This window comes from Bos taurus, chromosome 7 (genome assembly GCF_002263795.3).
Source record: "Bos taurus isolate L1 Dominette 01449 registration number 42190680 breed Hereford chromosome 7, ARS-UCD2.0, whole genome shotgun sequence".
Classification (NCBI taxonomy): Eukaryota; Metazoa; Chordata; class Mammalia; order Artiodactyla; family Bovidae; genus Bos; species Bos taurus.
Window position 1 is genome coordinate 40,318,131 of NC_037334.1, and position 24,465 is coordinate 40,342,595.

General features: G+C 48.2%; 1 protein-coding gene, 2 long non-coding RNA genes and 2 other non-coding genes across 7 annotated transcripts; 2 read left to right on the forward strand and 3 right to left on the reverse strand.

The window, feature by feature from the left end:
* Positions 1 to 893: 893 nt before the first annotated feature.
* On the reverse strand, positions 894 to 4,680 carry LOC112447403 (uncharacterized). Its single transcript, XR_003035593.2, has 2 exons — positions 4,213 to 4,680; positions 894 to 1,243 (listed from the first exon to the last, which is right to left on the reverse strand). It is a non-coding gene; the product is annotated as an uncharacterized lncRNA (long non-coding RNA).
* On the forward strand, positions 1,286 to 1,367 carry TRNAL-AAG (transfer RNA leucine (anticodon AAG)). The gene has a single exon. It is a non-coding gene; the product is annotated as a tRNA-Leu (tRNA).
* On the forward strand, positions 2,946 to 19,275 carry LOC112447406 (uncharacterized). Its single transcript, XR_003035595.2, has 3 exons — positions 2,946 to 4,102; positions 4,673 to 6,363; positions 16,097 to 19,275. It is a non-coding gene; the product is annotated as an uncharacterized lncRNA (long non-coding RNA).
* Positions 6,141 to 6,213, reverse strand: TRNAT-UGU (transfer RNA threonine (anticodon UGU)). The gene has a single exon. It is a non-coding gene; the product is annotated as a tRNA-Thr (tRNA).
* TRIM7 (tripartite motif containing 7) lies at positions 8,734 to 23,475 on the reverse strand. Of its 3 annotated transcripts, none has more exons than NM_001205446.2 (7): positions 22,332 to 22,877; positions 21,354 to 21,449; positions 14,401 to 14,631; positions 12,878 to 12,900; positions 12,477 to 12,592; positions 11,959 to 11,994; positions 8,734 to 10,324 (listed from the first exon to the last, which is right to left on the reverse strand). In NM_001205446.2, exons 1-7 carry the CDS (start codon positions 22,836 to 22,838, stop codon positions 9,813 to 9,815), a joined length of 1,521 nt encoding a protein of 506 aa, NP_001192375.1. In that variant the 5' UTR covers positions 22,839 to 22,877; the 3' UTR covers positions 8,734 to 9,812. The 3 variants fall into 3 exon arrangements, 2 of the variants coding, with proteins under 2 accessions (NP_001192375.1, XP_059744318.1); XM_059888335.1 differs by lacking the exon at positions 22,332 to 22,877 and adding an exon at positions 22,252 to 22,331; XR_003035390.2 differs by lacking the exon at positions 8,734 to 10,324 and having other exon boundaries at positions 12,477 to 12,608; positions 22,332 to 23,475.
* Positions 23,476 to 24,465: the final 990 nt, after the last annotated feature.

The window sequence follows — 24,465 nt, forward strand, 5'->3', positions numbered from 1 at the left end:
CTAGAGAAATTGTTTATTTCTCTCGCTCTCTATTTTTCATTTGCTTTACAGGTAAAAGACTATTTCAACTTCATAATGTAAGAACTGTTAAGTGAAAATTGTCAAGTGGAAGGAAAGCCCTACATCTAAAAGAGATTTCCTGAACACTCATGTCTGTCAACCCTTAAAGATTTTAAACCTGCCCAGAAATCTACCTCAGTATCTGAAGTTTCCCTCTGTCTTCTCCTCTAATTAAGCTTGTCATAAGTTATGCACTGGCATGGAGATAGATAATTTTTTTAAAAAAAGCTTAATTCAAATCTGTATCTGTAGCATGATCACAAGTAAAGACATAGCCTCACTGTTGTTCGGTCTCTAGGTCCTGTGGGACTCTTGGCGGCCCCACGGACTGCAGCATGCCAGGCTTCCCTGTCCTACACTATCTCCTGGAGTTTGCTTAAGCGCATGTCAGTTGAGTCCGTGACGCCATCCAACCATCTCATCCTCTGTCACCTTCTTCTCCACTGGTGCAGGTAAAAATCAACAGAAAAGCAAACTGGAGATTAGTTCACCAAGTATTGATGGTTGTCTCTGAGTTTGGGGCTTGCGAGGGGATTTTTTTCTATACATTTTTCTAGGATTTGCTATTTTTTAAGAAATTGGTTTTTATGATTGGTGAGGGGCGGGGAGGCGGGGAGGTCTCCATATAGTGTTCAATCAAGCTTGTTTTGTTAAGGCCCTATACCTCCACCTGGAACATTTGTTTCAAGGGTGGAAACATCAGGCAACAAAACTGCAAGGATGGAGGCTTCTGAGATGGTGGCCACGCGATCGTTAATGAGCCACTTCTGAATGTGTCCATGTTATTACCAAAAAATGTTATGGGGTAAACAAAAAAGAACCGGGAGAAGTAGTGTAGGGTTCCTTTCTGTTTTTTTTTTTTTTTTTTTTAATTTATAAAACCAACAGAAGATCACAGTTAAAATATAAAAATAAAACAAGTGATAGTGTAGAAGTCTTCCCCTGCGTCCACGCCCACTTCCCAAAAGTGAAATGTCGGAGTGACTGGAATGTTCTTCCCCAAACCATTGTGTGCGGTGGTCCGGACTTCACGACTCATCCTTTGTCAGAGGAGCGCAGGGTGCAGATTCCGCTCCTGAGATTCTGGACAATCTAATTCTGCTAGTTGGGGTGTGGTTGGTTCTGCTCTGACCTGTAGAGGCACCGGAACACAAGATTTCCCTCAGGAGCCTGGGGACGTTATCTAAATTGAAAAACAACACCAAAAAAAGTCACTTCCCGGTACGGTAGCGTGGCCGAGCGGTCTAAGGCGCTGGATTAAGGCTCCAGTCTCTCCGGGGGCGTGGGTTCGAATCCCACCGCTGCCAGCTTGTTGACAACTTTTTTTCTCCCGCCCCCTCGCCCCTTCAATCCTCCACACAAAAAGATTATGCATATTGGTCGCTCAATCGCGACCTTACCTTTATTCTGAACATGAGACTGTGTTTGCCAGCTTTCAGCGAAATACCCCTTGGATCATAGAAAAAGCAAGAGAATTCCAGAAAAACATCAACTTCTGCTTCATTGACTATGTTAAAGCCTTTGACTGTGTGGATCACAACAAATTGTAAAAAATTCTTAAAGAGATGGTAATACCAGACCTCCTTACCTACCTCCTGGGAAACCTGTATGCAGGTCAAGAAGCAACAGTTGGAACAACAGACTGGTTCAAAATTGGGAAAGGAGTAGACAAGCCTGTATATTGTCATCCTGCTTATTTAACTTATATGCAGAGTACATCATGCAAAATGCTGGAATGGATGAAGTACAAGCTGGAATCAAGATTGCTGGGAGAAATATCACTACCCTCAGATACTCAGATGACACCACCCTAAGGGCAGAAATCGAAGAACTAAAGAGCCTCTTGATAAAAGTGAAAGAGGAGAGTGTAAAAGCTGGCTTAAAGCTCAACATTCAAAAAAGGAAGATCATGGCATCCAGTCCCATCACTTTATGGCAAATAGAAAGGGGAAAAGTGGAAACAGTGACAGGCTTTATTTTCTTAGGCTCCAAAATCACTGCAGAAGGTGACCGTAGCCACGAAATCAAAAGATGCTTGCTCCTTGGAAGAAAGGCTATGACAAACCTAGACAGCATATTAAAAAGCAGAGATATTACTTTGCTGACAAAGGTCCGTCTAGTCAAAGCTATGATTTTTCCAGTAGTCATGTATGGATGTGAGAGTTGGACCATAGAGAAGGCTGAATGCAGAAGAATTGATGCTTTTGAACTGTGGTGTTGGAAAAGACTCTTGAGAGTCCCTTGGGCTGCAAGGAGAACAAACCATCAATCCTAAAGGAAATCAACCCTGAATGTTCATTTGAAAAATAGATGCTCAAGTTGAAGCTCCAATACTTCCGGTGTGAAGAGTTGACTCATTGGGAAAGACCTTGATGCTGGAAAAGACTGAAGGCAGGAAGAGAAGGGGACGACAAAGGATGAGATGGTTGGATGGCACCACCGACTCAATGGACATGAGTCTGAGCAAGCTCCCAGATACAGGGAAGCCTGGTATGCTGCAGTCCATGGCGACACAGAGTTGGACACGACTGAGCGACTGAAAACAAGCAAAATCACCCAACTTAGTGAGTGCAAAGTCCCAAAGTGAAAGTGGGGTGGGTTAATACTACTTTCATGGGTTAATGCCTCTTGAGTATGAGAATCCAGAGGTGTAAATGTTAAATTTCTCTTCCCTGGAAAAGTGTACACCTCTGTAACCAGGTGAAGGTGATGACTGGATGTCTTGGACTGGGACGTCCTGGACTAGGACTAAATTTACCTCCAAGTAATAAATTTCCAATAGTGGAAAAAAACAAAAACCCTCAAGATGCTACCAACTTTGTTTCCCCTCAGCTTCAAACTGGAGACCTTTCACCTGTTAGATGAAGATAATATCTACTACAATACAGAAACGCCTGAGCTTGGTCATCTTTGTGACACTATTGATTTTTAGGAAAACTGGTAGGATCAGTGAATATACAGTTCTGTGGTGGGAAAGGATGGTCCCACGACCCAATCAGTGGAAACACCCGCGGGAGGCTCTGCTCCCAGTCTCTCACCGGGAACCATGGGCTCTGAAGCGCCTCACCCACTCTACTACCCGAACTTCTTTCCCATCCCCGAACGTTTGGTAATGCCCATTACCCGTCCAGGACCAAAACTGTCCACATGAGAGATTTTTAGAAAGAAAGGGACAAAGGAAAAAAAGAAAAGGGCTCGTCTGGAGTCTGAACCTGGGACCTCTCACGTCAGAGGCAAAAACTGTAACCTGTAGACAAAATAGCCTGCCCCCCACTCGGGAATGATTGGGTCAGTCCCTGGTATGACGCTATGTGGACTCTTTTACCCACTGAGAAACCAATTTTTCTTTCTGGCACGTTGAAAATGTTCTGTGCATCTCGGACTTTCTCACGCCCGACCTATCCCAGTTCGACGATATCCACGTCCGCCTCCACGTCCGCCGTCTCAGCTGTTAGTTCTGCTGCTGCTGCTGCTGCTAAGTCGCTTCAGTCGTGTCCAACTTTGTGCGACCCCATAGACTGCAGCCCACCAGGCTCCACCATTCCTGGGATTCTCCAGGCAAGAATACTGGAGTGGGTTGCCATTTCCTTCTCCAATGCATGAAAGTGAAAAGTGAAAGTGAAGTCGCTCAGTTGTGTCCGACTCTTCGCGACCCCATGGACTGCAGCCCACCAGGCTCCTCCGTCCATGGGATTTTCCAGGCAAGAGTGCTGGAGTGGGGTGCCATTGCTTTCTCCGGTAGATAGTTCACTCAGCATCAATTCTCAGTATCTCTCGGCCCCTCTGAGATCTCCTGGAATGCCAACGAGCGCCTCGTTGCTAAGATTTCTCGGGCAGCAGGCAGGGGCACCCTTCCACTGTGGGGACTCTTTTCCCAGTGGAGCCCAAATAAGGCGCAAGTCTGGAGAACTGGAGGCAGGGCACAGAAGCCGGGAGAGCCTGAGGGTCCCTGAAGAGAGTCGGGGACGAGGAGAGAGAGACTGGGTCAGTACCTGCCGCAGACGAAAGGAAATCTGGATAATCGCTTCCTATCGAGCGCCTGGTAAGGGGGCGGGGGCTTTTCTCTATCATTTTATGAAAATGTTTTCTAAAACAACTACTTATTTGCAAAGTATTCCGAAAATGTAGAAAAGTGAGAAATGAAAAGCATACATGAGATGACCAGGAACCCCGCTCCTTCAAGGGTGACCGGCAGCGGCGGTTGGTGCACACCCGGCAAAGTTCGCCTCCGTGCCCTCGCGCACACATAGGCGCGGCGCCCAGGCCGCGTGTCCCGGCTATCCGCCCTTGCTGCCTTCGGCCGGGATCGTCCCAGAACAGTCTTAGGTCGGGTGAACCGAAGGCCCAGACTCTGCGGGTGCTTTCCTGTTCCAATTCCACTGGGTAACCCAGTTGTGAAAAGCGGTTATTCTGATTCCTTGCTAGAAAAATTCACGAAAATCCACTTAGAGTTGACCCCAAAGTGTATTTTTGTGCCACTAGCAGAGAAATTCCCCTACACAGATGGCTGTTACAAAACAGCGTGGGAGATGAATGCTGGAAAACCCACTTCGGGATGGGGGTGGGAGGGTGGGGCAGAGAGTGCTCTTTTTTCCTATTGCCATTCTCTTAGATCTTAGCTCAGCGCTCTGCCGTGGCCTCTCCACTCAAGTGCTCCTCCTCTCGGCCTCTTCCTTGGAGACTACGATGCTCACGCACCTCATCTCCACGCGCTGTGTCTTCCCCTTCTCCATTGCGCATTCAGCAATGGAGGTAGGTGGGCTCACCTCTGCTTACCGCCGCGGTGCGTCCTTGGCCCCTTGGCCACTACTGCCTCGGTGTTGTAAGCATTCGCCTGTCTTCTCTATGGAATTATATAAAGAAAAATGCAACAAAAAGAAAGAAAGAAAGAATCCACATTCGTGATACCTGGACCTAAAGACCACAACTTTGTCACATTCACTTCCAATCTTTAAAAAAAAAAAACAAAACTTTTGGTTTTCCTTTTAACGAACCAAAAGCAGTAATTCATGATGACCTGTCTGATTGATTTATTAATGCCGTGAATGGAAATCAAGTGCACAAATAAGCCTAAATCCTAAGTGAACAATGGGGGCCCTGCCCAATGGGCAGAACCAGGCCCGCTGGAGGTCTTGGGTGCCCGCCCGCCATGGCCTTCGCAGGCATGACCCATGGCAGGGGGTGGGGGTCTTGGCAGAGGCAGAGACGTGATTAATCCCGCCGCGCCATCCGGCGGGTGAGGACCCTCAGAAAAGCCCCGAGTGAGTCGCCAGTCCACATGAGGTCTAGCTTGGATCAGCTTTGGAAAATAGAGCCCGGGCCGTATCACCAGAGGAGAGAATACTGCTCTCCGGAACCTGGGCAGACGCCCAGGAGGGGTGAATGAGATAGGTGGGGTGAGTGGCAGAGGAGGGACTCGCTTCTCTCCGTCACACAAGGCAGATCTCACCCAAAGAATCACGCTTTGCGTCAAGAGCCGAATGGACCTGCCCCACACTGGCACGATGGGGCATTTGTGCGGCCCGAACTCCTGGATTCTTCAATCCCAAAGTGACTACCCTACTGGAAGGCCACCTCATTGAAGAAGCCAGATTTCGGGGACCAAAGGCAGACTTCCCGGGGTCTTAAACACAGCCCCACTCTCAACTAAAATAATAGATTCCCAGAGTACGGAGGTGGGTGTGGAGCGTTCACAGGTGCTCCCCGCTCAAGGAAGAAGAACGAATTAGAGAACACGGCAAAGCCCCTGGCCCGAGTCAGTGACGGGAGGGGAACAAAAAGACTCGCTATGAATTTGCCAAGACGACGCGCAGAAAGAAGCGAGGGAGGGGTCGCTGGGGAGCAGGCGCGCGGAGCCAGCGGAATCTGTGACCGCAAGTCCAAGGGAGCAGTGGGTCTGGTTCTTAAAGAGATAATGTTAGAGGAGGGGTGGAGGGAGCGATAAGTGACGGCCACTTGAGGGGCAAAAACACTCAGATCTGCTTAATTTAAGTCTACCCTTTCAGTATGGCGGAAAGTCGTGTTGGCAAGCGCATCTTCTCCTCTCCAGAAATAGGGGGGTGGGGGAAAAAAGGGCAATTAGGCCCCAGCGAGATTTGAACTCGCGACCCCTGGTTTACAAGACCAGTGCTCTAACCCCTGAGCTATGGAGCCAACTGCGATTCTGCACTCTGCGCACGAGCAGTTGATACCGCTATGGTCACCGCGCAGCCGCAGACAGAAGAGCGACGCGGAAAGGCGGGGCCCACGCTCCTCAGCCAGTGACCGCCCTGTCCGGCTGCCACAGCTGAGTCTGCAGCGTCAGTAAGTGTCAGTGTCACAGACTGAGCCGCAAATCTGGGAGAAGTCCAGCGTAGAGGGGACCACGTGGGTGGGCGGAAGCTGGGAAGGATCGGGTGAGGGCGGGGCGCGCTGCGGAAGAGGGTGGGGCCACCAGTGGGCGGAATTGTTGGAGGGCCGGGGGCCTTCCTCCTGCCCTCGGGATCAGGGGCAAGACTTGAGTAGAGAGGTCCACTAGTAATTGTGTATGAGAACAGGGTTCAGGGAGAAGGCAATGGCACCCCACTCCAGTACTCTTGCCTGGAAAATCCCATGGACGGAGGAGCCTGGTAGGCTGCAGTCCATGGGGTCGCTAAGAGTCGGACACGACTGAGCGACTTCACTTTCACTTTTCACTTTCATGCATTGGAGGAGGAAATGGCAACCCACTCCAGTGTTCTTGCCTGGAGAATCCCAGGGACGGCGGGGCCTGGTGGGCTGCGGTCTATGGGGTCGCACAGAGTCGGACACGACTGAAGCGACTTAGCAGCAGCAGCATAGGGTTCAAGGCCGAGGCCCTGAGGGGAAGGCTAAAGGAATGGTGTCAACATGCCTGTCCTGAGAGGAATCCAGTTAGGCTGGTAGAAGAGATGATCAGGAGGGAGAGATTGGTAGAGAATGTGAGAAAATCAGGTGGTCAGTGTGTTAACAACTGCATCAAGACAGGAGACCCAGATCACTGGGTAGCCAGGCCCAACGAAGTTTCCTAGGTGCCTTCCTGCCTGGATGCTGAGGACCAGTGTGAGGGTCTGGTGTCAAGGATGTGGGTTCTCATATCTATCGCAACTTAAAGCAAATTAGGAAAAAGCAACCCTTAGAAGCCTGTCTTGGACTTTGGGAAAGCTGGGTCCATCATGGCTCCCCAAAGGACCCACGGAGCAAAGGGCAGAGGTTGAAAGCCCAGGTAAGGGACAGGAACCCTAGCCCAGAAATGGTCAGAAAATGTGTCTGTAGTTGGTAGAACTTGGTCTGATGGCCCAATCTGTTCTTTGGTGCCTTCAAGGCCAGATGACTTTGATCACTGGGTAGCCAGGCCCAAGGAAGTTCCCTAGGTCCCTCCTGTCTGGATGCTGAGGACTAGTGTGAGGGTCTGGTGTCAAGGATGTGAGTTCTCGTATCAAAGTAGCTCTCAAGGATCTAGGACCAATGAACAGGTTGTGTCAGAAGGAAACCAAATTAGGCCAGTCATTGCTTTCAGAGGCCCAGACATCTCAGAGAGCTTACAATGGTCACAGGATGGAAGAGGAAAATGTATACACAGGCATACTCACACCAGTATTGTGACATCCTAAGTCACTGCACCACCCTGGAGACCAAGAGAGAACATCTCTCTTACCAACCACGTGTGATTGTTATGTACTGTTGTTACGTCTTCGGATATGTATATATCTATCTAGTTATTCTACAAACTCTGAAAGACATATAGTCATATTCACAAACATAAAAGCTGAAAATATACACACAGACAGCCAGCTCTGCAGTGCCCAGGCCTGATCCTACAGGCACCTCCACAAGTCACCCTACCTTCTGTGATCCATAATGTGTTGCCGTACTTCAGCACAGTTATTAGAGGATAGAAAGGGTAATTGTGACACTCAGTCAAAAAGCCATACAAGCCATACAGCCATACATAAGGGCTTGATGATTTTCCTTGTAGAAATCAGTATATTCAAATACATGGATTGGGTACAGTGTTCTAGAGCTATACAACATAGGATTTACCCTTTGGGATGCTGCTGTAGGCTGGACTCTTAAATGATCCTGTCCCCAGCCTATAGGACACTGGATTCTGATTGCCTGGTGTTATGTCCACTGGGTCTACCTCTAGAACAGTGTCATGCTGGCCTGACCAAAACATCTCTCTTACAGTCCCTTGTATGCAAAGTGTGCTTGAAGTATCTCAGGGACAGAGCATGGAAACTCCAAGATGCTTGTAAGTCAGACTATTTAATTGTCAGTGTCCCTGCATGCCAACAATATGTGCAGGACAGAATTAGGTCTGAGACTGGCTTTCATCTAGCTAGGTAGCTAGGTAATGGGGGAAGGAAACCTTTGACCTTCACCTAAATATGGGGTGGCTAATATTAATATTTTACAACAACAAATCAATAATAGGGTGTAACCATACTGACTTAGGTCTGTTCGTACCTAAACCCTATATGCATACTTATAAATGCCCTCTATAAAATTTACATGGCCCTGCACCCCATTCCTGAGATCTAAGACATATACACACATACAGATGTTCCTCACACACATAACACACATGGCCACCTAGTCTGGCAGAAACTTTGCTCACAACTGCTCTTGCATTCAAACTGGGGGAGTTAAGAATTCGCCAAGGCACCATACAAATGAGCTCACAGTCTGTATTTCCATCCTCTTTTCCAGGAGCATACTAAGCAGTGAACAGCCCACCTCCACACTCCCAGAAATGCAGCCATACAGAAGCTGGGGAACAGTTAGCCAAGGGAATAACACAGGCCAGGGTACAGACTGAGCAGAGCTTGAAACCAGGGTCTTCTGCCGTTGGCATACATTTGAGAAGCTCCAGGAACTGTCAGGGGTATGCCTGTGCCCTGCACATTTCCATTAATTGGAGTTAATTGCTTCTGTAAAATTATAAGTGCTGCCTTGAGTTTCAAAATTCCATAATCTTTGGTCTCCTTTCCCAGGGGAGACTGTACTTTGGCACTTGGAAAGGTTTAGGCAAATGTGAGAATGTGGGACTGTCATTGTGGCCAAGGATATACATATAATCTCATCAGGCTAAGCTGTGTTGAGTGACAGCAATGTCAATAGGCTGTTATCCTGGGCTGTTCCTATTGTACATATCAAGGGTCTCTTCCCACTTCTGGCCTAGACTCTCCTTTGGGCTGGGAATACCATGCTCCTCCCTGAGTAGACGACTTTGTCAAGCTAGCCAGATTCAGGTTCTGAAGGCAAAGCTGGCAGCTGACAAGAAGGCAAAGCAGAAGGGATCATGAAGCTGAGCAGTCTGGGAGGAAGCTGCTCCCTTGCACAGCCAAGAGCTTGGTTTTGTTCCATGAAACTAGAGGTCCTGGTGAATTGGGGCAGTGATAGGAAGCACCTCTGATGGAGCTGGGCTCCTCTCATCCACCTCCACCTCCTTACAGCTCATGCCAAATCCTCACCAGGACAACAGGCAAGAGACAGAAGGGAGAGTCCAAGGCCATATATTCCCCTGCTGAATTAACCTTAGAACACTTTTCCCCAGTAGCCCAATCTCATGTGTTTGATGTTGTGGTCTGCAGAAGCCCCTCTAAGGCAGCCTGGGGCAACAGTCAGGAAGACAGACCCAAAGTATCCAGGAGGTTCCATCCGAGGGCAACAACCCTTCCCATGGGCAGCCAGGACTGGGAGGAGTTCACCCTTGACTGGTTTACTCCCTCCGGGAGGCTGGACAATGACTCTCAAGGCCAGATTCGCAAGTAGGTGCCGGTAGAGCAGACAGAGAAAAGAGGGAACACGCGCTCTTGGAAGTTGACGCGGAAGGTATAGATGTGGCGCATGTCCTCTGCAGCGTAGAAGGACACAGCCCCCACCTCCAGGTCCAGGGCGACCCGCACGCGGGACAGGTGCCCACAGCTGAGGGGCGTCCGTTCAGGGCTGGTCACCGCCCAGTACTGTCCGTTGTTGAGCTGCAGCGCCCAGACGCCCTCCTCCGGGGTGAAGGGCGTGAGACCCTTGCGGCGCACGCTCTCACGGGCCACGCCGAAGGCCCAGCCGTCCTTGGAGCCCACTTCCACTTCCCAGTGGTGCCTCCCAGAGGAGAAACCGCAGGAAGCCAGAACTCGTGTGTTGGTGTCGAAGCGGCGCGGGTGGCTGGGCAGGTCCTGGGCTTGTTGTCCAAGGCGCACGCTCTTAAGATCCAGAGAGAGGATGAGGCGGGGGTTGGCCGTGTCGGGGTCCAAGGTCAGCTCCACTGCGGGGGATGGGTGGTTTAGGGAGGTGGGGAGACAGAGGACTTCCCATGCAGGCTCCTTGCACAGCTCCCCTTGCCCAACTGTCCCCTCAAATAAGTATATGTTGAAATCACACAGCTACAGTTTATGGGTTTGATTTGGATCTCAATTCACACAAATTGATAAATCCAATTTAAAACACTTGTATCATAATTTATGGAAAAGTTTTTCCATAAAGTTTTCTTTGATATTGTATTACCTTTGTGATACTATGTAAAATTTTACTTAAAACATATATGTATTATGAAACTGTATTTTATAGCAAAAAGACACCTGGGGAATTTTGGACACTAGATACTGGAAAGAATCATTAATTTTTTATTTATAACAATGGTTTCCTCTTTATGCTTTTTAAAAAGTATGTCTCTTTAGAGACAGCATACTGAGATATATATGAAATGATATATATGAAATCACAGTTATCTATGATTTGCTTCAAAATAATCCAGTGGCAAGAAGTGGGTAGGGATGTTTATGAAAAATACTAGTCATGAGTTGATAATTGCTGAAGGTATATGATGAATACATAATACTTGTTATGTTCTTCTCTCTACTTTAGTGCATGTTTGAAACCTTCCATAATGAAAAGTTAAAATACGCACAGTTGCTGTAAATACTACTATGTTCCACGTCTGTGCTAGGCCCTGTGAATCCCACAGAGGAATATCCCTGCCCTCCTGCAGCTTCCTTTCTATGGGGAGAAGGAGGAGAGACAATAAATGATAAAGGGATCAGAAGAGCAGGCTGTAATTTCAACTAGACAGGCCAGGGAAGGCCTTACCGAAAATGTGCATATGAGCATAGACATCAAGGAGATGAGAAAGCCAGACAGGTGGCTGTCTGTGGGAAGGGTGTTCCAGGCCCTGGCACAGCCAGTGCAGTGCAAAGGCCCTGAGGTAGCTGTGTGCTCCTGGTGCATTCCAGGAGCAGCAAGCACGTGTGTGACTGCACAGAGTGAACCAGGGGAAGAGTATGCAGTGAGGCTAGATTTCATGAGACCTTGAAGACCAGTTACTCCACCCCTTACTGAGTGAGAGGGAGAGGCAGGGCTGTCACAGAGTCCTGAGCAGAGGAGGACATAGTCTGACTCAGTTGGTTCACTAGGTAAGATATGACTTAGCTTAGTCATCAGCATCAGGAATATTTGCCTTCCCTTCCCCACTTTCCCAGCCCATTGGGGTTAGATCCCACTCACCCCAGAACTCTGCAAGAGTAATAACCGCTTCCCTTCCTGTTTTCAGTCTGACCCCTGACCCAGTACACAACCCCTGTCCCAAGAAGAGGTCTCCGTCTGTCTGGGAGTGGGAACAGGGAAGAGAGATTTGTCCAGGTGACTGACAAGCACTTCCAGATCTAAATACCCCAAGGTGCAGGGCACTCCTACTCTGGAATGACCCATAGCTTTATCAGCCTATGGGCCCCGCTGTGACATGAAGGAATCATAATTATGAGGATGAGGGAGAAAGGACAGCTGATGGCAGAGTTGCTTAGGTAGATGGGCAGAAGGAACCAACCATGCACAGAGCCCAGAGACAGTTACTGTATCTCCACATGGCCAAATGACAGGTACTCACTGTCACAACAACCATCGTACCTTTTTCCTCTTTGTCCAGCTCTCCCCGAAGATCCTCTGAAGAGAAGAAACAGAGCAGGTTGTGCATGAATGACATGGAAAATTTCTATCTGGCAATGACAGTGACACCATCTCTTGACTTGTAAGCCCCACTGACTCACTCACTCCCTAGATAACCTAGAGATGACAGGCAGGTACCGGGCCAAGCACAAGGGTGGAAAGGGGACAGCAGTCTAACTCTACCTCTCCCACTTCCCCCTCTTTTGTCTGGAGCCATTCTGAGCTGAGCTCTCCTTCCTCATCCTTCTTTCCGCCCCTAATGACCCTCGACTCCATCTGTCTTCAGTTGAAGCTTTGTGTCCTGGGGTAGGGATGGGGGTTCTAAATAAATTAGCCACCACTAACTGCCCAAACCAATCTGGCTTTGAGAGACACACTAGTTCCTGTTTTATCACACAGCTTCTGGAAAGGCACATCCTTAGGACCCTAAACCACCAACACCAGGACTGCAAGACCCAGCCCCACACACAGGCCCCTACCTTTGAACTTCTTGAGCAGCCCCTTTAAGACAAAGGTCTTGAGGGAAGCATTCCAGACTTTATTCTTCATCTCAGAAGAGACTGTGGTTGGCTTGGGGGCAGGCACATTGCTGCACCTGCAGGACAAGGACCCTGAAAAAGGCCCACAACCACTGTCCCACTCCCCCTGGGCTTGACAATTAGAATAGTGAGGTCCTCTGGGTAAAGAAAGGTGAAAAGAAGAGCCTGACCCTGTGCCAAATACCCATGGCCAGGCAGCAGATGTTTGCCTCAGAAAGTACTCAGGTAAGTTGGTGAGGGGAACAGGAGGTGAGAAGTCAGGATGGGGAATGACAAGAGGAAGCACAGTAGAAGAGAAGAGCCACCTTAGAGAGGCCTCAGGTATTGTTAGGTCCACTCACCTGCTTAGTGTGTTTTTGAATTCCTGGAAGGAAGGGTGAGAGAAAACCAAATCAGCATTCACCTTTGAGAAAATAAAACTGGTCCCTTGCCCTGCTTCCAGAGGAATAAGCAATACGGAGATGCATTACCCCCTCTACACACACTGCTTGCATGGGCCCCATGTGGCAACAGCTTCCTCATATGGCAGACCACTGCGTGTCTCATCAACAAGGTAGACCCCTCAACCCTGCCCACACCTCTGCAATTGCTCCCATCATTACAGAATCATCACTGGAGACAAGTGCCAGGAGTCAACGTTGCTTCTGCTTTTAACATAGCCTAAGAAAACTGATGGGGCTTCTCTAGTGGCTCAGATGGTAAAGAATCTGCCTAAAATGCCAGAGACCTGGGTTCGATCCCTGGGTAGGGAAGATCCCCTGGGAAAGGAAACGGCAACCCACTCTAGTATTCTTGCCTATACAGAAGACCCTGGCTGGCTATAGTCCATGGGATTGCAAAGAGTTGGACATCACTGAGTGACTAACACTTTCAAGAAAACTGACAGCCCCTATGCAACAACTGGTCACTCAGATCAGTGCTTTTTTCCCCCCATATATTATTATTTTTCTTCTTTTTTATTTTTCAAATTATGAAAGTATGATAACACATTTACCAGAGACTTGGAAAATACAGAAAAAAGTTACATACAGTTCCATTATATATCACAATTATTTTTTAAGTAGATAAGAATTTTAGTTGAATTTGCAATATCAGACTCTCAAAAATTAAAAAAATGAATAGATAAGTAGAAGGATATAATAGATCTGAAAAGCACTGTGAACTAATCCAACATAATTAAGATTTATACAATTTTCAGACAACAGCAAGATACAAATTCTATTCAAGTTCCTATAGACTATAAACCAGGAAACATTGGAACGTATCTAGGGACATAAAGTGTTAGTTGCTCGGTCATGTCCATAAAACAAGGTGAAAAAATTCTTAGACCAGTGCCTTTTAAATGACCATTCTTTTTAGGGGGTGGGGGGGGGGGGCGCTGCATGGCTTGTGGGATCTTATTTCCCTGATCTGTGTGGAAGCACAAGAGTCCTAACCACCAGGGAATTAATTCCCTTAAATGACCTCTCAATCCATTTGTCCATTTGTGACTTGTGAAGTTTAATTAGTGGGTTGTGACTATTTATTTTAGAAGGACATATGATAGGAAAGATCAAAGTGCATCATATGTAGTACAGGTGTTATTTTCTGAGACTTTTTTCACACATATGTATATAATAGAATGCATTGTAAGATATATTATTGTGGATCATGGTCAAGAAAAATTTTAATCACATCCTTTTAGACTGCTAACCCCAGGAAAATCAGGGCTTTTCTCTTCAATACCCTTTGGCTCCAGATTGTGTGATTCTACTAAACTAATTCTGTTCTCGCTGCTGTTTCCTCATTTGAAAAGTTGGAGGGATACATTCAAGCCTCCTGCCTTAAAATTAATGACTCATACCCCTGGCCAAGCCAGACTCACCTGGAGAAAGTCAAGATCAGGCTTGCAAGTTGTCTCCTGGATCTGACTGCTGAGCTTGGAGAGCTGGGCAATCTCATCCCCAAGCTGGGCCAAGTTCTCATTCTGCTTCTGTGTCACCTCCCGGGACAGCTCCTCCAGGCGGCCTAGGAGTCGACCCTCCTGCTCCACCAGGAAGGCCCGCAAAGCCTGGAACTCCGCCCCTACCTTCTCCTGCTCAGCTGCCATCTGCTTCTGTCTCAGGAGAAACGAAGTTGAAGAAGGCAAGGGATGTGATCATCGATGGGTCATCGATCCCATCCCATTTGGATGGGAGCCTCTGTGCCATTTCACAGGACAGGGTTCCATCTCCCTCCGTGCTCGGGGGTCAGAGACTCATGTACACATACCCACAGTGCGCACACTCTAGTTAAGTATCACAGTTCCGAGCATGCGGTAGCCTCGACATGTGCTTTCCCTTCCCCTGTCACAGTTGTGCCCATGTGTCACTTTAGACCTGGGCTCTCCCATCAACCTAGAACAACTTCAAACTCACTCCAGAACCACCCAGGGCTGCAGTTTCCTCATTTGAAAAATGGAAGGGATAAATCAGTGCCTTCTGTAGTTACTGTAAAGATTAAGCTGAGGTCCCCAAACACATTTATTTTGTGTTAAAAACAAGACAACAGGCTCCAAATGGAGTCACTTATGCTAAGCCCCATGTCACCAAACCGAGACCTAATTACAGTTTCAGCTCTCCCAGAAATAATACCTTAAACCATCCTATGAGGAATGGCCTCCTCAACATTTGTTTAGTAACCTGTCTGATAAAACCATGCCAGCCACTACAAGGAAAGTAATTTTGTAGTAGCCAGCCCACTTTTCTATGTGTGTGACCAAATTTATGATCTTTATTCTGCGGAAATCCAAACACATTATGGTTTCAAGTTACTAGAGTTGGAAAGTTGGAAAACATTAAAGTTGCAGAGTTGGAAAGCACCTTTTATAGCACACAGTGAGATCTCAAACGTAATGCTGTCAAACTCTTCTCACTTCTTTTTAGTTCAACATTTTTGGCAATGATTTAATAGATGATTTACAAGGCAACTTTAAGGTGTGACTTTGAAGCAAAACCTTTGTGGAGCTGGGGGTGCCAGTGAAAATTCATTTTAAGACACAGAAATTTAAAGTGAACCAACAATGTCACTGGCTGTCAGATGGACAAGCCAACATAGTACCCTAAGTCATTGTTAGGCTGCAAGGCTGAAGCAAGGTGTGGAGAGATGGTGTCAGGTCTCACATTTAAAGAAGCACATTCAGTGTTAAAACACATACTAATAGAATATCAAAATTGCAAAATTGGAAGTAAATTTTAAATAACTCTACTTTCACAGCTTTTTGTTTCGTTTTTTTTTTTGTTTGTTTTTGGCCACATGGCATGTGGGATCTTAGTCCCCTGAGTAGGGATTGAACCCATGCCCTTGCAGTTGTAGCATGGAATTCTAAACACTGGACCTGCCAGGGAAGTCCCTCAGAGCACTTCTGATATTTAAATTCCCTCTCTAATCAGACACCCAAGTCACTTTAGGACCGTAAATCATGTTGATGAATCAGTTTATAAGCCCTTACTAGTGCTGACTGAGGCTCCACAGGCAGCAAAGACAGTTCTTATTCAGAATATGTGTCAGTTTCAGCCAAGATAAAATACTTTCCCTTCCAGGGTGGAAGAGGTCCGAGGCTATCCATCTGCTACCAAGTAACTGGTTTCCTTCAAGGATGATGCTGTATCAGGCCTCCACATTGCTTCTGTTGCTACCAGGCTGAATATTGTGTGGATCACAACAAACTGTGGAAAATTTTTAAAGAGATGGGAATACCAGACCACCTTACCTGCCACATGAGAAACCTGTATGCAGATCAAGAATCAACAGTTAGAACCAGACGTGGAACAACAGACTGGTTCCAAATTGGGAAAGGAGTACGTCAAGGCTGTATATTGTTACCCTGCTTATTTAATTTCTATGCAGAGTACATCAGCCAAAACACTGGGCTGGATGAATCACAAGCTAAAATCAAGACTGCTGAGAGAAATAGCAAACTCAGATATGCAGTTGATACCACTCTAATGACAGAAAATGAAGAGGATCTAAAGAGCCTCTTGATGAGGGTGCCAGAGGAGAGTGAAAAAGCTGGCTTGAAACTCAACATTCAAAAAATGAAGATCATGACATCCGGTCCCATCACTTCATGGCAAATAGAGGGGGAAAAAGTGGAAACCAGATTTTATTTTCTTGGGCTCTAAAATCACTGCAGATGGTAACTGCAGCCATAAAATTAAAAGACACTTGCTCCTTGGAAGGAAAGCTATGACTAACCTAGACAGTGCAGTAAAAAGCAGAGACATCACTTTGCCGACAAAGTGGTAGCCATTTAGTCAAAGCTATGGTTTTTCCAGTAGTCGTGTATGGATGTGAGAGTTGAACCATAAAGAAGGCTGAGCACCAAAGAATTGATGCTTTTGAATTGTTGTAATGGAGAAGATTCTTGAGTTCCTTGGACTGCAAGGAGATAAAACCTGTCAATCCTAAAATAAATTAATCCTGAATATTCATTGGAAGGACTGATACTCAAACTGAAATTCCAATACTTCGGCCACCTGATGTGAAGAGCCAACTCGTTGGAAAATTGAAGGCAAAAGGAGAAGGGGGTGGCAGAGGATAAGATGGTTATATAGCATCACCGACTCAATGGACATGAGTTTGGGCGGACTCCAGCAGATGGTGAAGGAAGCCTGCTGTGCTACAGTCCAGGGGGTCAAAAAGAGTTGGACAGGACTTAGCGACTGAATACAACAGCAAAGAAAGAAGAAAGTGAAATCAATGCCAGTGATCAGAGGTAACAGCATATCCACAAGAACTAAGTGAGAATATGCTGTGTGCAAGCTTTATATTCTATTCTTTCCATTATTACCATTCACGGGATTTTCTCCCCTGTGTTTTTAGACCCAGACTCTCGCCCAGCGACGGGGGAGCCTGGTGGGCTGCCATCTCTGGGGTCGCTCAGAGTCGGACAAAACTGAAGCGACTTAGCAACAGCAGCAGCTCGCCCCTGATCCTCTTGATTCTTTACACAAACACATGGGAGGGACTCTGTGTGATATCACAAGTGGGGCCTCTCGTGGCCAGTGAGAAGAATCCCATCCCTCCAGGACAAGCTCAAATGTCAAAGTTCCTTTTCCCTGAAAATGTTATGGGAGGAAAGAGTAGCTAGAAGAGCAGACTGTAAGTGAGTTCTGAAGTCAGGCGACCCGGGGTTCAGGTCACTGCTGCCTAGTCTTCAGGATGTTGGGCAAACCGGCAGCAGCAATAAGGGGCACTTTACAGGTATCAGCTCCCTCAGTGATGACAACCACACAATGGCATGGATATACTCTCATCCCAATTTACAAATGGGGAGACGAAGACAGGTGAATTACCAGGAAGCGGGAAGTCAGGATTCTAATCCAGGGAGTCTGACCTCAAAGTCCAAGCTTCTTACACAACAACACAAGTGGAAATAACACAAGTGTAACAATATTTGCCAAAGTACTCTAAATCAGGGTTTCCTGCCTGGGTGCTATTGACATTTGAGGCTAGATAATTATTTGTTGTGGAGGGCTTTGTCATGTGCTTTGCAGGATGTTTAAGCAGTACCCTGGCCTCTACCAGTAAACACCAGTAGCACCTCTGCCCCAGTGTTGACAACCAAAAATATCTCCAGGCATTGCCAAATGTTCCCTGGGGCCCAAAATTGCCACCAGTTGAGAACCACTTCTCTAAATAGTAAGAGCATTTTCCAATAAAAATGTTCTTTCTCTTTGTTCTCATGGCAGCAATAATTGTTTCATTAAGCAGGTATCTTGCAGTTCTAAAGGATGTATGGGCCAGAGAGGGGTTGGCTGGGTGGGTGTAGGACAGAGTAGAAAGTGCTAAGCAAGGCCATGGGATGTAGGATCAGAGACCATGAAGCTGCCCAAGCTGGAGAAGGCCCTCTGGTCATAGATGTACAGTAATGGCCAAAGAACCACAGGTTTATTCCTTTTTCCAGCAGAGAGGGTGGAGGTGTGGAGGGGTAAGTTCTTCCTTATGGAGGGAAGTGAATTTTCAGAAAAGAAGGCCTGAGGTGTGCACCGAATGCAAGTGTACCCGATGCAGTTCAGGATCAGGAAAGAACACTGGGGCATCTATACACATGCCTCCCCTTCACCCCACCTGTCCTCCCTTTAAGGATAGAGGGGTCCTCAGATTCCTTTCCCTCCATTTTCCAACTTCACAACTACACAGTCCTGTGCTAACAAGCAGGAACTGAATTTTCGAGATAGAAAATAACAGTGACCCACATTTTCCCACCTTAAACAAAATGAACCCCATTTCACTTTCCTGTTTCACTTCAAGGAAGACAAAATACCACCCCAAGCTCTGGGCACAGGGGTGCTGGCACAGTCAGCTGCTGAAAACCCAAGTCCGCAAACCTTCTGCCCTCTGCTGGGTGGGGAACAGCTCTGCCATCCTCTCCTCCACCCCCAACCCCCTCTCTCCTAGCCTCAATTTCAAAATCTAAAAAACTCTAAAAATGAAGAAAAAGTTTTTTTCATAACTCCTTTGGTGGTAAAATTTGCCCTAAAACTGACAGAAGGCTACTTATTTTCCATTTATATGTTTCTCTACAGGAATATTAATGTATTCAATTACAAGATGCTCCACAGACCCTAACTGAGGTGTTATGTCATATTAGGGGGACTATACTTCCTGATTCACTGGGACAGTTCCAGTTGAAGCCAGATGTTCGAAAATAATTATTTTAGCTGTCCCTTTTACTCTCAAAAGCTCTGGTTACATAATAAATTATATGGTCACACTATATGATATGCATACTATTATATTTCCAAGAAGAGAAATGCAAAAAAGCAAAATGGCTGTCTCAGGAGGCCTTACAAATATCTGTGAAAAGAAAAGAAGCAAACAGCAAAGGAGAAAAGGAAAGATATACCCATTTGAATGCAGAGTTCCAAAGAATAGCAAAGAGAGATAAGAAAGCCTTCCTCAGTGATCAGTGCAAAGAAATAGAGGAAAACAATAGAATGGGAAAGACTAGAGATCTCTTCAAGAACATTAGAGATACCAAGGGAACATTTCATGCAAAGATGGGCACAATAAAGGACAGAAATGGTATGGACCTAAGAGAAGCAGATGATATTGGGAACAGGTGGCAAGAATACACAGAAGAATTGTACAAAAAAAGATATTCATGACCCAGATAATCACGATGGTGTGATCACTCACCTAGAGCCAGACGTCCTGGAATGTGAAGTCAAGTGGGCCTGAGGAAGCATCACTATGAACAAAGCTAGTGGAGGTAATGGAATTCCAGTGGAGCTATTTCGAATCCTGAAAGATGATGCTGTGAAAGTGCTGCACTCAATATGCCAGCAAATTTGTAAAACTCAGCAGTGGCCACAGGACTGGAAAGGTCAGTTTTCATTCCAATCCCAAAGAAAGGCAATGCCAAAGAATGCTCAAACTACCGCACAATTGCACTCATTTCACACGCTAGTAAAGTAATGCTCAAAATTCTCCAGGCCAGGCCTCAACAATACATGAACCGTGAACTTCCAGATGTTCAAGGTGGTTTTAGAAAAGGCAGAGAAACCAGAGATTGAATTTCCAATGTCCATTGGATCATCGAAAGAGCAAGAGAGTTCCAGAAAAACATCTGTTTCTGCTTTATTAACTATGCCAAAGGCTTTGTGTGGATCACAACAAATTGTGGAGAATTCTTAAAGAGATGGGAATACCAGACCACCTGACCTGCCTCTTGAGAAACCTGTATGCAGGTCAGGAAGCAACAGTTAGAACTGGATATGGAACAACAAACTGGTTCCAAATTAGGAAAAGGAGTATGTCAAGGCTGTATATTGTCACCCTGCTTATTTAACTTATTTGCAGAGTACATCATGAGAAACGCTGGGCTGGAAGAAACACAAGCTGGAATCAAGATTTCCAGGAGAAATATCGATAACCTCAGATATGCAGATGACACCACCCTTATGGCAGAAAGTGAAGAAGAACTAAAGAGCCTCTTGATGAAAGTGAAAGAGGAGAGTGAAAAAGTTGGCTTAAAGCTCAACATTCAGAAAACTAAGATCATGGCATCCAGTTCCATCACTTCATGGCAAATAGACGGGGAAACAGTGGAAATAGTGGCTGACTTTATTTTGGGGGGCTCCAAAATCTCTGCAGATGGTGATTGCAGCCATGAAATTAAAAGACGCTTACTTCCTGGAAGGAAAGTTATGACCAACCTAGATAGCATATTCAAAAGAAGAGACATTACTTTGCCAACAAAGGTCCATCTAGTCAGGGCTATGGTTTTTCCAGTAGTCATGTATGGATGTGAGAGATGGACTATAAAGAAAGCTGAGCACTGAAGAATTGATGCTTTTGAACTGTGGTGTTGGAGAAGACTCTTGAGAGTCCCTTGGACTGCAAGGAGATCCAACCAGTCCATCCTAAAGGAGATCAGTCCTGAGTGTTCATTCGATGGACTGATGTTGAAGCTGAACCTCCAATACTTTGGCCACCTGATGTGAAGTGCTGACTCGTTTGAAAAGACCCTGATGCTGAGAAAGATTGAGGGCAGGAGGAGAAGGGGACGGCAGAGGATAAGATGGTTGGATGGCATCACTGACTCACTGGAGATGAGTTAGGGTAAACTCCGGGAGTTGGTGATGGACAGGGAGGCCTGGTGTGCTGCAGTCCATGGAGTCGTAAAGCGTCGGACATGACTGAGCGACTGAACTGAACTGAACTGGTATTTCTAAAATCCACCTCTGTTCCACAGGCACACACTTCAAAGCCAGAGTGGTAGGTGGCCCTGTGTTGTCAGCCTGGGCACAGGGTTGGGGGAGGGGGAGCCAACCTGGGGGTTGCCATTCTCACCAGGAGCTCCTTGCTCTCCTTCTCTTCTGTGGAACGAAAGGCCTCATAGTCCTCCAAATCCTTCTTCAAGACCTTCAGCCTGGACTCCAGAAGCTCCTGCAGGAGGGTGAGAAGGAAGACATTGGAGGGAGAAGATTCTGGAAACCCCCACATGGGCCTTCCTGAAACCACCCAGAAGAAACTGAAGGCCCTGCTCACTGAGGTGGAGGAGGCAGGATTGAAGCCACCTCTGGAAGTTGGGATGGATACAGCCTACACAGTCTGCACTTAAGGGTACAGGGCAACTGCAAGCTGATTCCAAAGACCTCAGGGTCTCCGGTCCTCAAGATCATCTGTGCACAATCTAGGCTGAAATGCAAGCACTCCAGCGCCCAGTCTGCCTAGTCCTCTTTTCTACTCTCCTCACCAGCATCAGAAAGCCATCTGGGTAGGAGGGCTGGAGCAGAGTCAGAGCAAAGAGAGACTGGGGACTGTGCCGCAGGCCTCCTAGTGCACACTCCAGCAAGTTGGCAGGAAAGGGAGGCGGCAGGCACCCAGAATCCCAGGTGGCTCTTGGCACTCTACTCAACCCTGGATCCACTCACCCCCTTAGCCCAACCTCCTGGGAAGGTCGTTTCACTTGGCCACAAGAGGTGAGAGAACATTGAACAGAGCTATGCCCGTGGTAAGGGTTGATAGTAGGGGTAGCAGATATGGGGGTGTGAAGGAGGCACTACTAGAAGCCAGGGACCGACAGAAAAATCGCCAAATCTGTGCGGTATCATGCAGTTGGTCCAGTATGGGCCCCAGAGGAAATGATAGGGGTGTGGGAGGCTGGTGACGGAGAAGAGAGCCGCGTTGAGTCCCGAAGCTAATGCCAGGCAGCATGGGATAGGACAAAAAAAAAGCAAGGGCTCACCTGGGCCTTCCTGCGTGCGCGGGAATGTAGAACCGGGACTGCAGGTCCCGAGAACCCGCATGGGTAGGGACGACGCTCACCTTAGCCTCCTGAACTGCCTCGTCCAGCGGCAACACGGCGTGAGCGCGGTGCTCGCGGGCGCGGTCGCACACCACGCAAATAGCCCGTCCGTCGTCCTGGCAGTAAAGCTTGAGCGGTTCGCCGTGCTGCGCGCACCCGGCCGCCACGGCCTCCGGAGGCCCGCGTTCTCCTGGCGCTCCGGCCGGCAGGCTGAAACGCCGCAGCAATGTGGCCACCGCGGCCAGCTGCCGGTTGGGCCGCAGCTGGCTGGGACGCGCGGGCTCGCGACACTGCGGGCAGGGCAGCGAGAAGGACAGCGTGTGGGACACGGCGGTGGCCCTCGTCCCCGGGCGCTCCCAACAGCGCGCGATGCAGGCGCGGCAGAAGCTGTGGCCGCACTCGACGGACACTGGCTCGCGGAAGAGCTCCAGGCAGATGGAGCAGGTCGCCTCTCCTTGCAGCTCTGCTGCCAGCGCCAGCGCCTCGGCCCCGGCGCCTGGGCCAGTCCGCGGCCCCACTGCCGCCATGCGCGCCCGCAGCTCACCGAAGTCGGGCGACGCTGGGGAAGTTGCTGGACCCGACAGTGCGCGGCCGGGGCGGGCGTCCGAGCGGCCGCTGAAAGAGGAAGGGCGGGGCTGACGCCGGCTGGCAGAGACTAGAGCTGAGTGCTCCAGGCTGAGAAACGCTAGAGGGTGCGTCTTGACAGCTGGCGGAGTAGCACAGGTCAAGGGGATCCAAGCGCGGGCCAGTGCCTTGCGTTCCCGCTCTGAGCCCCCTCAATACCCCGCCTTGGCCAGCGGCCTCGGAGGTCCCGCGGCCCTCTCTCCGTCTCTCCCTTATTTCAGCTCTAACGCGAACCTACCCTGTCCAAGCCTGACTCCGTCGGCCGTGAGAAACGGGCCGGGACGGGTGGAAGCACACGCCCACCTGGGCGCCACTCCCAGTTGCTGCCCGAGGCCGACCCAGCACAGCCCGAGGGTCTGGCGCCCGACCACGGTGTCGGGTTCCCGGAGCACAGGTTTGTCCGGCCCTGTACTAAGTTAAATTTAGAATCTGGAACCTGGCTCTTGCTCCTACCCCCACCCACATGAGTGGCCTTTTATCCACTTTTGTAGCTACCTTTCTTGCATTTGTGTCCTCCCCTGCCCGTTTATTCTTTTTTTTTTTTTTTTAATGCAAGTAATACACTTACAGTCAATACCCCCGCTTTATTCAGTGTTATCCTCCTCCCCTAAAAAAAAACCCCATCCTCTATTGTCTCTTTATCTTTATTTGTACAGCTCTCTGCAGCCCTTCTGGAGCTGCCAATAATATTTGCTCACGCCCGGTCTCCCCTCGGGGGCTTCCCTGGTGGCTCAGACAGTAAAGAGTTTGCTCGCAATTCGAAAACTCGGGTTTGATCCCTGGATCGGGTAGATCCCCTGGAGAAGAGAATGGCTACCCACTCCAATATTCTTCCCTGGAGAATCCCATGGACAGAGGAGTCTGGCAGGTTACAGTCCCTGGGGTCACAATGAGTCGGACACGACAGAGCGGGTAACACACACACGTCTGTCATGACTCCCTCTGGAGGGCACTGGAAGCAGATTTCTTCCTCAGCCTCCTCAGAAACCGCGCGTGTCAAGGTCACGGGTGACCGCAGCGATCATAACCCAAAGACGAAGGCAGGCGGCTTCTTAGGCTTTACCTCCTCTCTCCTGGGATGTTTCCTCCTTCTAGCACCATCTCTTCCTTCCGGGGTACTGTACTCCCTGGCTTTTCTCCCACTTCTATGGCCTCCTACCAGCTTCTTGGTCACCATGGTTGTTTCCTCTTCCTCTCCCTGCCCTTGCTTGGTCCTTGGACTTTCTGTCTACGCTCACTTCCTTGTGATCTCTTCCACTTTCTTGCTTGAAAGACTTTCTCTCTGCTCTACGGACAAATCTCCAGCCCAACCCTTCCTAGGATACCTGGCTCCCACAGCCAACTCACTGGGCAGCATCTCCACATGAGGTGTTCTAAGGGAGAGTTGCACACTCGACACTTCCACAATGCGCTTCTGTCTGCCCCTCCACCTGCTCTTCCCATAGCCTTCCCCACTACACTCCATTTAACAGCAACTCCATCCATCCAGGTGCTCGGGCCCAAACCGGTGAGTCTTCTGAGACTCCCCAA